Raw genomic sequence first — 13251 nt, forward strand, 5'->3', positions numbered from 1 at the left:
AGGCTTGGATTCAGGTCTCTTACTACTGCTGGATGATGCCGTACTTAACATGGTCGACGGTTCGGTGACGATACCGATGTACAAAGTGGGGAAGTGTGGGGACGGCGCCTGCCCCGGATCATTGTTGGCCGAGTTTGTTCCTACTGCTTCTTCATAACGAAGGATTCTCAACCATTACGCCATGCATGAGCGTTTCCATATGTTCCTACTGAGCGCAAATATCTCTCAGTGTTGCACATCTCACACTTCATCCATTCCAGGTTAACACAACCGCGATGTCAGCATCCAAGAGCCTAGTGAAAAACCTGCTCGTAATTTCGTCGGTTAAAGACCCCGATGGGGTGCATGCAGCTATAACATGACTAGTGACGACGTTGATCCGTGATAATCTGGGGTACTAGAAAAGGTACAAATAACCATGATGGGGTAACGCCAATCCCCACCTCCGCAGTCTTCTCATCCATCAATCATGGCGCTTGCTGCAGCACTCCTCCTTGGAATCGGTCAATTTCATCTTGCGACTGCTGTCAGCTCTCTGCACGTCGACACGTCTTCTGGACCGGTTGAAGGCTTTACAGATGACATCACACCAAACGTCGCACAGTACTTGGGTATACCCTTTGCCGAACAGCCTGTGGGAGCCCGACGCTGGTTGCCACCGGCTCCAAAGTGCAGAGCGAACGAGACGCTCAAAGCAACCAACCTAGGCCCTTCTTGCCCCCAGTTCGAGGGCGATGCACCTAATGTCTGGCTGACGGACGCGCCGGAGTTCATCATCTCGCCACGCGACTACCAATCAGAGGAATGTCTCAATCTTAACATCTGGGCTCCTTTGTCTTCCTGTGAGACCGATACAGACGAGTCGGAGCCGTTACCCGTCCTAGTCTGGATTCATGGTGGAGGTTTCGTGACGGGCGGACCCACGGTGCCTTATCAGGTTCCAGCCAGATGGGTGGAACGAACTGGAAAGCACATTGTGGTTGGGATCAAGTAAGTCTAGCTCAATCCATATGACCCAACACATGTCTTACCAACACCACAGCTACCGTTTGAACATCTTTGGCTTTCCCAATGCCAAAGCCCTTGCCGATGACGAACAGAATCTGGCCTTCCTAGATCAACGTCTCGCTCTAGAGTGGATGTAAGTGTGCATACATGAACTTGCCATGGATCAGTTCATTATACCCATTTCTTCTTCTTGGATCTATAGTCTTCTTAAAGGCATGGATCAGAAACTTACTCATCTTGCAGCCGCGACAACATAGCCAACTTCGGTGGTGATCCAGATCGTATTACGCTCTGGGGCCAGTCTGCAGGTGCCATCTCTGTCGATTACTACAACTTCGCTTATCCCGAAGACCCTATCGTCTCGGGCCTGATCATGAACTCTGGATCGTCTTTCCTGTCGATCGCGAGCGCTGATATCCAGCAAACGAACTTCACTTTCGTCGCTCAACACTTCGGATGTGACGAGACCGACCCCGATGCCGAAATCGACTGCCTGCGCAAGATCGAATCGAGTGACATTGAGAGCTTCTTGAAGGAATACTCTGACAATGGTACTTCGCCGGGTGTGAGATTCGTCCCAGTCGTCGACAATGTCACGGTCTTCTCCAACTACACGGAGCGCGCTCAGGCCGGAAACTTCACGCTCAAACCGGCGATTATTGGCACAACGGATAACGAGGGTAGCGCCTTCCCCGCATACAACGCGACATACGGGCCACCCCAGGCTGAGGCCGACGCTGCAACTGCTTCAAACTTCCTCTGCCCAGTTGTGAAGACGACCTACGATCGCATGGCAGCCAACACGACTACCTTTCGCTACCTGTATGCTGGAAACTTTAGCAACATTGCACCTCGGTTCTGGCAGGGTGCATTCCACTCGTCTGATCTTCCGCTGTACTTCGGTACTTACGGTATTGCAAGAGGCAACGGTACCGATTTCGAAAGGATGGTAAGCGAGCAAGCGCAGGACTACTACCTTGCTTTCGCGGAGGATCCAGTTAATGGGCTACCCAAACTGGGATGGGAAGCCTACAAGTCCAGTGGCGAGGGTGTGTTGCTTGGGTATGATGGAGAAGTCACGCAGAGTATCGCTGCAAGCGAATTGGAGAGTGCGTGTGACGGGCTCACGCCGAATGGCAACCCGCTGCCGCCGTTGTGAAAGAACGAGACCCAGGCATCTTGTCAGCGTAGTAACAGCGTCGCGGGAAACCGGAACACGTTATTCTAATCAGTCCATATGAATCCCACAGCATGATACACTGTTGAAGTCTCCTGCGCCGCTCAGCTCAATTCCATGCAACAGATCGATCGCATAATGCCCTCGGCACAAGAACCGTTTCCCCGTCTTCCTTCGCTTATCTCCCATCTTGCGTATCGAGCTCGGTAGAAGATCCATATGCGGTTTCAGGCATAAGCCTGCAGACATGGATATACGCAACAGATGCTCAGTGACCGTAACGAGATTTGAGAAAGTTCGGCTACAGCACCCCATGCCGACCTCCATATATAGCTCAAGCCACCCGGTATACCAGGCGTTCTCGTGATATAGCACGGCTCCATGAAACCGAAGACCCTGGACCCTTGTCATCTCTGATCTGACAGCGGCCCGTAAAAGCAACTCGGCTTCATATGCACGTCGTTCACACATGGGCAGCCACCAAAAGACGGCTCGGGGTAACCGATATGAGATATTCACAGGGGTTCACGGTTGCTTCTGGGCGATTAGCGACTACGCCATCGATGTATCTGCGGGACTAGGTGCGTGATGCGACGATCGCCGATTGCGATGTGACAGCTGGGGGAGCGTGCATGGAGGGTGAAAAGCAAAGTGTGGCGTAGTCGTGGCGTATTGGAACATGCGAACAACCCTACACATGCATTCAAGATGCAAACAATCAAAGTACCGGAAATGGCTAGACATACTCACAGAGGCAAGTAACGGGAATTGCTGACCTAAGGTATGCATGAAGTTGACAGTGGCTGGTGCGCGAGCGCGAAGCATGACACGTGTCTGTGGCTTCGACGTGTGGCTTTCACTGCCACTGCGGGGTTCAACCTTTGCACTTGCCGCATAGCGTGTTTGAGAAGTGACGTCAACCTGGAGCTTCCAAGATCAGGTAGCAACAAACAGGAACGACACGTGGTGTAGCGTTCCAATTAACGAGCTTCAAAACTGGTTGACAGTCCCTCAACCAAACTCCTCTACTTTACGAATCCCCTAACCTTTGAACACGCACTACCCGCTGCGAGCTACTAGACCTACCCGCTCGACAGCTACTAGCAAACCGAATACAAAGACGGCCATTCTCACTGCACATCATGGCTAACCAGGCGCCCGCATCTCTCGTGGAAGCGTTGACAGCCTCTGGTGGTGCTGAACCAGCTGGTAAATGCCACTTCCAAGCCTTCGTCCGCGGAATATTGATGGAATGAATGATCAATGCCGCGATAGACGCACGCTCACTCACTGATACCGAATTTGGGCACGAAACATGCTAACGCGCATGTACCAGGCTTCCTCAACGACATTGTCAAGAACCTCTGGCCGAACATCTGCGTCGCAGGCTCCAACATCATCAAAGACACCGTCGAACCTATCCTCGCCTCAACACTACCTGGCCCTCTGAAAAACCTGAAGTTTGTCAAGATCGATTTTGGTCACATCCCCATCGGCTTCTCCAACGTCGATGTCCACAAGACCAAGAATGACGGCATAAAGCTCGATATGGACATGACCTGGGAAGGTGTCTGTGACTTTGAGCTTGACGGCAGCATGGTGCCTAAAGTGGTAAGTTTTGAATGTAATGAAAGAAGTTAGTCAGCTGAGCTAACATGGTATACAGGGTGTTGAGAAGGTCCATATGAAGGGCCGAATCAGCGTGCTGCTATGCCCTCTAGTAAACATCATCCCACTGGTAAGCCCTTACAACCGTCTCGCATGGCATGGAGTTCTATACTAAAGCAAGCCCTAGATCGGCGCAGCACAAGTCGCCTTCCTCAACACCCCAAGCCTCAAGCTCGACTTCACCGACGCCGCCAACATTGCCGACTTCTCTGTTATCGACAGCACCGTCCGCAAGACCATCCTCGGCATCATCGATAGCATGGCCGTACTCCCCAACCGCTTCCTCGTCAAGATGATGAACGACGTCGATTACTTCAAGTGCCACCAGCCTCACCACGGTATCATCCGCATTACAGTCGCCCGCGCAACCGGGATTAGTGCTCCCAAAAAGGGCGAGAAGAAGAGTACCATGAGGAAGCTTCTATCCAAGGTCAAGCTCGAGGACGTACCAGATTGCTACGTCAAGGTCAAAGTAGGCGCGGAAGAAGAGTGGAAGACGAGCGTTGTGGATAACAACCACGAGCCAGAGTGGAACGAGACCCACGACTTCTTGGTCTCAGACTTCGAGCAGGACATCACTGTAGACATCCAGGACGATGACTTGGCGGGTGATGACGACATCGGTATTGGCTCCACCAGCGTCAAGGAGATTCTTCTCAAGGGTGGTTCGCAAGATTTGGAGCTCTCGCACAAGGGCGATGCTACTCAAGCGCGTCTCCTGATCCACGCCAAATTCTTCAACTTCGTCAACGACGCACAGGTCCTCTCTTCGGCTAACGCTCAAGGCCAGGCTGAAGGCCAAGTCTGCGGTCTAGCCACCGTCCTCATTGCCAGCGCCGGTGGCCTCCAGGGTAACCGCGACGAGCTCAACCCCAGTGTCAAAGTTACCTGGGGCGACAAGACCTTCCAGACCGCAGTCAAGACCTACACTCCCGGCACTGACATCTTCAACCCTGCGTTCGATCAGGCGTTCCGCATTCCGCTCACTGCAGCTATGCTTGCGAACCCTGGTGCTTTCAAGATCGCGTTGTTGAACAAGGACGTCGAGTTTGGAAGTGCGCAGGTGGGCTTCCAGGATGTGATGGGTGCGGAGGGTATGGCTGTGCATGACACTTTTGATGTTGGAAATGGCGCAACTATTAGGGCTGCGGTTATTCTGAACGGTGCTAAGTTGGCTGAGTAGGGTACCAGTCGACGATGAGAGAATGGTTTGATGGGGGCGATACATAGCATGGTGAACCTGCGAGCTGCATATCGATAGCAATGAAGACATGAATAATGGCATCGTTAACTTATGCAAAATAGTCGAAACGCCGTGCTGAGATTGTCGCGCTCTGTCGTAATCGCACACGCACATAGATGTCTTACGCGGCGCGCAATCACATCGTCGCCCCCGCCGCCGTCTCCCCATCGACATCTAAAATCGCACATTCCTCATCATCCCTCGGCTTCACCAACTTGATACTCACTTCAGGATCCTGACTATACACTCTCAAACCCAACACACAGACCGCATTCCACGGCTTGGGCTGTTGCGCCTGAGGCACGTCCTGTGGAGGTGGGGCTCCGCCGTAAACATGGTTTCCACGAGGATGAGGATATCTGCGGAAGTCTGGCGGGGGTTGGGAGTGGAAGCGTTGTGGGGGCGGGAATTGTTGGTTGGGGCTGTAAGGTCGGGGGGATTGGGATGGACTGAAGTAGGGCTCGTTGGGGAAGGTTTCGGAGGTGGGTGTGTGGTCTCCGCCGCTGTTGTTGCTGGGGTCGTGTGGTTCGAGTGCGGGTTCTGTAGCGGGCTCTGTCTTGTCTGAGGAGTCCTTTAGTTGGATTGTGAGGTTGGCCGGGGCGTTTGGCTTGTCGTCTGTGTCGGATGAGGTGAGTTGCTCGGTACCGTGGCTAGCATCCTCAGGCGCATCCGTCGCAGTGGTTTGCTCCGGCTGCGAACCGTTGTCTAGTGGTACTGTCTCCGACTTGCCCGCCTTTTCAGGAGTCTCTTTTATCTCGTGGTCGTTCTTCTCTTTCTTCCAGGCCTCATACTCGGCTTTCTTTTCCTTCTGCCATGTTTCAAACTCCGCCTTTTCCTTTCTCCACGCTTCGAATTCAGCCTTCTCTTTCTCTTTTGCCTCTTTCTTCTTCATCTTCTTCTCTTTCGCCTCTTTCTTTCTCTGTTCCTTCTTCTTCTGCTCTTCCTCAGATAGTTCGAAGATGCCTTTGGCATTTGCAATATCGTAGTTGAGACCAATCTGCCTGAGCTTTTGCGGGTTACGTTCTGCCAGCTTGGTGACGACCTCCGGAACATCTGGAGCCTCTTTGTTTCTTGACGCTTCGATCTTTGGCAAGACTTCGTATACTCCGGCTTCAAGGTCAACTTCGGCGGAGATACTACGGTTGCCAAACCAAGCACCTCGAGCGCGTATGATGTAGTCGCCTGCTGCAGAACCCTGCTCTTGCAATATGAAGTGCAAGTCGAAGTCATATTTGCCTTCTAGACCCTTAAAGTAGCGCTCATCCAGCTATGAAGAGTCAGTATGTTGAGGACGAATAATGCCTTGCGACTTACCTGACATAGGACAAAGACGGTCGGCCCAGATTTCTTGATTTCCACCGAGAACTTTGTGTTCACATAGCCAGTAACCCATGCGACCGGTACGCTCGTCCAACGCTGCACTACAGTCCATTCCTCGTTGAAGAGCCGCGTGCGGTCAAGAAGATCGAACCTCTTGAGCAGATCTTCATACGACATCCAGAACAGGCCGTCATCTCCAAATTTGTGGCCTAACTTGTCCATCCAGTATGCCGTCCATTCCCGAGACCCGTCGGACCAGGGTCCAGTCCACTCGCCCATGCCGGCATGGACTCGTTTGCCCCAAGGGTTACGTATCAACACAAGTTGGTATTTGGTACCGTCCTCACCCTCAGCATCAACTGCCTTCAATATCGAATAAGCGTGGCTCAGGGCAAGCCCCCTTCGAGCGTCCGAGTCATCTCCATCCATGCCAGGCGAGGAGGCTGAGAATAGAAACTCTTTGCCGGCTTGCAGTAACTCTGCCCATAGTCGTTTCTTACTCAGGACGCGATCGGTAAGAATCTTCGTTGTAACGCCCCCTGTCAGGTCTTCCACCGCTTCGCCGCTGCAGCCGCCGGCAATGGCATCGTAGTCTCCGTGCACTGCAAGCTCGTTAGTAATCTCAAACATACTCCAAACGACCGCGGCTGGCGGAAATCGGGCATACCTTTGGCGTAAGCCTTCTCCAACAGCGGTAGCCATGTTTCATTCTCATCAACGCAAGATGCGAAATACAGCGCTTCGGATCCAGTCTGGTTGTTCTTCTTGTACTTCTTCTCCTTGGTGTTCGCTGGGTCATACTGGTCCCCAAAAGCGGTGTCAAAATCGCTGCATTCGAGGTACAGGTTGTCGTCAATGACTGTCCAGATCCACTCGCCATCTCTGTAGAAGACGAACCCATAGACGCCACACTCCTCGTCTCTAGCAACACAGATCTTGTTCATTAGAACAGGATTGCTGCAGATGGTCGCCACAGCAGCAATGAACCAGCAATCGCCATTCGAGCCTTGTCTGAGATCAGAGCTGGAGAAGCCGTCGAGTTCGAATTGCGGGTTTTCGAAGATCCAATCAACGCGATGCACAGAATTGGGGCCGTCTTTACTGCTCTTCGGCCTGTTGGTCAGGAGCTTGGCCGTAGCTGTGAAATCGAACACCGCGCCATCAGACATGACTACCCCACTTTGAACCAGCGTGGAGAGAGCGTTACCCAGCCGCATAGGGCTGACTTGTGGATTTGTTGATTTTGCTGGCTCCTCTTTGAACCAGCTCATCAAACCCCATTGGCAATTTTTGTCTGACAGATCTTCAATGTCAAAGTCGGCATCGGTAAACTTCTCATTTGTACGATGGCATTCTTTGACGACGCGGGCAACGCGAGCGCGACATTGCGTAGCGGCCGCTTCATACGATTCAGCTGCATTCTTCCCTGTGACGATCCCCTCTTTACGCTGCGTAGGCAGTAGATGCGCGTACAAACTCGGTGGAAATATCTTGGTAACCTTCTCGGGTCGCTTCGTAATGAGATTGTCCCAGAATTCGTTGATGACCTCCTGAGGTGCGCCGGTTTGTGTGTCCTCGCTTCCCTCAGAGATCATGGTTGCTTTTTCTCTGCGGGGCCCGGGCATCTGTAACGCTTTGGCTGAACTGGTTTGTTGGAAAGCAATTATAATTGTTTAATCAAGGGACGATAGCGGAGACCCTTTCAAAAGCGAATGCGAGCACAGAGAGGGAGATGGAAGGAGATGAACATGTGTTGAAGGTCCGTCTGCACTGGCACGTCGACTATAATGTGTCTTGTCGGTTTGGGGGCCGTATCGTCAGATCTGCAGTATTGGCTGCTTACGGCTGCCTGCGGCTGAACATAACGTCCATCTGGCTCCAATAGCATCTCTCGCGCATGCCAATGGTCGTGCGAATGAAAGCTTGTCATCCCATGGCGATTGTGCAGCTGCTGCAAGCTCCGCAACACACAACAAGGCTGTCGCTCTCTGCGCAAGGCAGCATCGCAGGCAGTGACAGCGACGACAGTGAACGGGTGGGATGTGGAGCGTGAGGCCTAACGCAGAGTAAGCGGTCCAGTTGTTGGTCAAAGTTTGTATGCAGAGTGTGTTCTAGTGCAGGCCACGAGATGGGCCGGGGCACTGTGGCTGGAAGGCGCGGGGCAGGCTGGGCAAAAGGGGTGGCAAGCGCGAACTTCGCGTCCCCCAACCCTTTTGGGCACTTGTCGCAGAACACCGACCTCAAGTCTTATGATCTCATGTATGTCCTTATTCTACCGGCCATATATCCCCCGCATGCGTTTGGCAGGCGCCCGCATGATATATAATCGACTGACTGACTGGTCGCTGTCTGCGATGCGATTGGTAGGGTCGTCTTCCGAGATCTGTCGGTGCGCCTTCGGAACCTTGCGATGTTGCGAAAAGCGATGCTGGAATATGGTCTGATAAGTTAGCTCCCCTGTCGGTACTGGCAGATACGCAACATGCGATGCTCCAAGCTGATGAAGACTTGCGTTGTCTATCTATCAAATGTCGGCGGCAATCGTGTCGCTCCTCATCAGGCAGGCCCGAATAGGGCAATCGTATCCACCACCTTGTCTTCGGACTTTTCTGCGAGACGAGAACACGGCTCGCGAGACTGCGGCTCTTGGGCTGTAGATACGCGCTGAAACCACAGTTGTGCTGGACCCTTGGGCAGCACGTCCATGCCTAGATGTCTTGCGTAGTCGATCGGGAATTGTGGGTCTTTGGAGACAGAGCAATCGGTACCAGGTGTGTTTGGCGACAACATCGCGCTAAGCGTCTAATTCATCGCTTGGCTCTCAGCTGTCTGAAAAGTCATGTTGTACCAGCATGCTAGTCATATGTCACTTACTAACAAAGGATCGCACTGCGCAGACCAACCTTGGAATACGATGAGATGCGCGGCACCGAGACGAGGCGGAATCCTACGGCGGTGCCGTTAATACGATGAGCTAATTTCAATGGCAGAACACGACGATTGCCGCAGCTCTTGCCGCAAACTGCAGAAGATGGACGGGCCGGTGTATTCGATCTGGTTATGATATGAAGTAGTCTACTAAGCCGCCAAGGCATGCCGCCTCATGGGTATGTGAAACAGCAACCCCACCCATAGGCGTCTAGATGTACATGTAGCTAGAAGAGAGAGACGAGATAACATTCCTGGACTCCTAATAGTACCGAATAGTGTGTGAAGAATTGAAGACATTATGACTTGCTGGTTTGCACCGGTCGTTGTACTGTAAAGCGACAAAAGGAACAAGATACCGTGTGTGGAAGTCGGCCGTGGAACAGTTAAAGAAAGCCTGGTATCGTAGGATCTGACAGACGGGTCACAACGGCAATCGCCATCGGCCTTGCTGTGCAGGCCCTGGCGAGTCTGAAACCCTTGCAAAGCGGGTACCCCTTTGCTTCTGTCTAGCGAGTCGTAAAATCGATTCCTGCAAGGAAGCCTGCCATTTCGAGATATAGTCGCCAACGACGGCGACGTGAAAAGTAGAGATGCCTGAACGCCATGCTGAGGTAATAAGGCTGACGTGAAAAATGATGAAGAAAACCGTAGCGGAGATGGGTGGTGTGCGATGATGTGGGAGGGTCGTCAGCCGCCAATGAGAGCTCGCGTGCATCTGGGAACCGGGATCTCGGGTGCTTTGGATCGTAGTTGGCGATCTGTGCATTCCATCTGCAGTCAACGAGTCAGCACCTACATACATGTTGCATCTTACGAATGATCCCTCGCAACACCTTGGCACGTGCCGTAAGTCCAAGGTGTCATTCCTAGGGGAGGGAGAACCTGATGGAAGGGATTGTTGGACTCACCTATGCCTTGGCGGCGCAAGGCCGACAAGTCTTGAGCTTGCATTGCTCGCACTCATAGATGTGAAAGAGTCCAGGAGTGTGACATAGTTGACAGTTCCAGACGACGAGAGTAGTGTCGGACTTGATCAACTTGAAGTTGTGTGTGCAGCTTGCGGGGCGGGCCATGGTAGTCGAAGAGTATTGGTGGAAAGCGTGTGATGAACGGGAACGACTGTCTGGCTGGTAGTGTGAGACACAGATGCTGGGGCACGAAGGCTAGATATAGAGAGCGAGGTGAAGTACTGACCTGTATGCTTGCGGCAGGATACCGGTTGAGGCTAAGGTAGGATCGGACTCGAAAGCGAGGGTGTTCAGGGTACGTCGATTCGTGGCTGGCAAAAGCAAGCAAGACTTGGAATGAGAGCGACGTCGGGTGAGGGTTGTTTACTGGAGAAGGAACGATTTCAGGGTTTGCTTGTTGCTACTGTGAGGGCGCTAATGACGCGGATCTGTAGTCCGTCTTATACTGACTCTCTCGATGCCGGGCCCAATGGAGAATAAACTTTAGCTACAGGAAGAGCTGAGTGCATGTCCACCCGGCGCGGTAGTGTGCAACACGCAGCAGCGTGTAGCCGTCTGGAGGTTCTGCTCTCCTGGACAGAGGGGATCCAAAGCGGATGGCTGCTGCACCGATGGAGCAAAAGATGTACTCGATGGTAGCACAGGCAGGCCGGCTGGGGATCTGCTCCCTCTCCTCCAATATGAGGCCCTCTCAAAGAGACGGGCGTGGTGGGGTTGGTCAAACGCGGGCTGGCCGTTCCGCAGCCGCGGCCATGGTAGCATCTCGACGTCGCGAAGCCCCTGGTGCCGGAGCAGGGAAGGGCGCGATGTGAATGTTCCGAGATGCTTCGAGGATAGCGTTGCCGAATTCTATGTGTCACACCAAACCGTGCCTGCATGCCGCAATTCTCTCATGGCACCTGTGCAGTCTGCTGCATCGAGAGATGCTGGCTGCGGTCCAACTAGGGTCCCTTTTCGGCGTCCAATCCGGCGCCTCTCTGTGCACTGGAATGCGGAAGGAGCTTAGGGCGCATGGCGTCGGCAAATTTAGCTTCGCGCCTGCACTGGCTCAGGCTGCTCCTTCCCCAACGACGTGCCAGCCCTCGTCACGAAGTTTTTGTTTTTCGCCTGCTCCTCGTGAACCCCGGAGAATAGACGCACGCCAATCGCATACCCAGATACGCTGTCCTGCCCGACACCATGAACGATGCGTCCGGCACCATCGTGAGCCGCATGGGCTGTCCAGCGTCCCAGACACCAGCTGCCCAAAACGTCGTCCTGCATGCGCCTCCACCCCGTTTCTTGTCCGCTCCACCTGTCTTCTTTCTTTCACCGTGCCGTCATGACATACAGCCCTCCACTGCAACGTCTTCTGCGATACACGAATGCGTCCGCTCTCTGCATTGAGAAGTGCCGTCGGCACTGTCGCCGGCCTTTCCCTTCGCAGAATACGCGCAGCAACTGATGCAGGTCGGTGCATTTGCTCTGTCTCTGGCTGCTGCGTCAAGTCGACCTCCAGTCAGGTTCAGCTCGTCCACACGGCTACATGCAGCCTTACATTGCGTGTCCTGCTGTGGCGCGCAGATCCACTCATGGCCGCCAAATAGGTCTGCGTCCATGTCGAGATTCTGCATGCCATGTCGAGGGCATACTTGGACCAAAGCAGCAAGAGCACCATGCAGGTGGCTTGCGGGAGATCCACTATCAGCTCTATCGACATTGCTTGCTTCTGCGACGAGCAGTCATGACGTTCCGTTCCAGCATGTAATCTCGTTCCTCGAGTATCGGAAGTTAGAGTCATGTAGCAGTAACATGAGCATAGTAATCACTCGCAATTGTCAGAGACATCCCTGACGGGCTTCCATATCTGAGGCCTTTATATGCGCATCGGATGTATCTGTCAGGAGAAGCTCGGTCATGGCTTGCTGGTATGCGATCCTACCTGTCAGGGGGCATCTGCGTAACGACTTGAACCCTAGCAACGCGCTGTTCGTGGTCTTGCTGTTCCTTTTCACATCGAATACAACATCGTCTTTCCTTTGATGACATGACACGATCTGATTCATTGCTGGCAGATCTCATTACTTACTAAAAGCATATCCGAGGTCGGGACATGGCGTTCCAGCGGCCTACCCGGCCACAGGCAGATGATCAGAGCTAGGTCCGGCGCATCACACCCTCCTCTGTGTACCACATAAGCCTCGATGGTACCTGACTGGACATCACCACGGGAACTACGTTTTGGAGGCGGTGGTGGGAGCTCTACACTCGCTTGGACCCATCGGTTACACCGGATCGGAGTGAACCTGGCGCTCGGTGCCACAATGCAAGATCGCGACAACCATCACGTCCGCTGTGACCATGGCGCCCGTGTGGCGTCCTGCGTGTGGACGAATGCGCGTCCGTCCCAGACGGGGTGACTTCCTCTTCTCGCTAGCTCCATCGCCCGCCGCAAACACGCCAAGCACGCTTGGCTCACACCCACGCGACCTCTCAAATTCTACCATGGCAAGTGCTTGCGGGGGCTTTCGCTAGCTGCTCGAAAAGCCGCGTTCGCAGCGAGCCTCCAGGTTTGTGGCTTGACACCATGCATCATGGCAGTCAGACACTCCTGTAACGCGACCTAATTTCTCAACCATGCAGCTTCCTGTGTAGACCCATATGGTCGCCGAGGTCTCATTGTCGGCTTGCCAATGTTTCTCCCAGGTGACCCTCTTCCAGACAAGGATTCGGAGGATATGCTCCTGCGTTGGGTAGTTCAGAATCGGCGATTCAACCGACATCTGGAGATGATACGTGATCACACCACTTTCCACGCTCGAGTACCAACAAATACGGGCACGCGTCAGACGAAGCACAACGTCTCACCCGCTCTTAAGCTTTATCACGACCTCGAACCAGGCTCTTGGATACGCTTCTCTCCCGCTGCAGCCTCTATTGGCTGGCCAGCCGCTCTA

At 53.5% G+C, this 13251-nt stretch overlaps 3 protein-coding genes across 3 annotated transcripts; 2 read left to right on the top strand and 1 right to left on the bottom strand.

The window, feature by feature from the left end:
* Positions 1 to 469: 469 nt before the first annotated feature.
* On the top strand, positions 470 to 2167 carry J4E85_008145 (uncharacterized protein; the record flags this gene model as incomplete). The annotated part of the gene is made up of 3 exons (XM_051472372.1): positions 470 to 990; positions 1043 to 1141; positions 1252 to 2167. 3 exons carry the CDS (start codon positions 470 to 472, stop codon positions 2165 to 2167), a joined length of 1536 nt encoding a protein of 511 aa, XP_051323837.1.
* A 1160-nt stretch (positions 2168 to 3327) lies between these two features.
* Positions 3328 to 5036, top strand: J4E85_008146 (uncharacterized protein; the record flags this gene model as incomplete). Its single annotated transcript, XM_051472373.1, has 4 exons — positions 3328 to 3394; positions 3522 to 3796; positions 3852 to 3923; positions 3981 to 5036. The coding sequence occupies 4 exons, from the start codon at positions 3328 to 3330 to the stop codon at positions 5034 to 5036; spliced, it is 1470 nt and encodes a 489-aa protein (XP_051323838.1).
* A 196-nt stretch (positions 5037 to 5232) lies between these two features.
* On the bottom strand, positions 5233 to 8011 carry J4E85_008147 (uncharacterized protein; the record flags this gene model as incomplete). Its single annotated transcript, XM_051472374.1, has 3 exons — positions 5233 to 6363; positions 6411 to 7018; positions 7084 to 8011. 3 exons carry the CDS (start codon positions 8009 to 8011, stop codon positions 5233 to 5235), a joined length of 2667 nt encoding a protein of 888 aa, XP_051323839.1.
* Positions 8012 to 13251: the final 5240 nt, after the last annotated feature.

The sequence above is a fragment of the Alternaria conjuncta genome, assembly GCF_024043145.1.
Source record: "Alternaria conjuncta strain BMP 0040 chromosome Unknown scaffold_12, whole genome shotgun sequence".
In the NCBI taxonomy this organism is placed as follows: Eukaryota; Fungi; Ascomycota; class Dothideomycetes; order Pleosporales; family Pleosporaceae; genus Alternaria; species Alternaria conjuncta.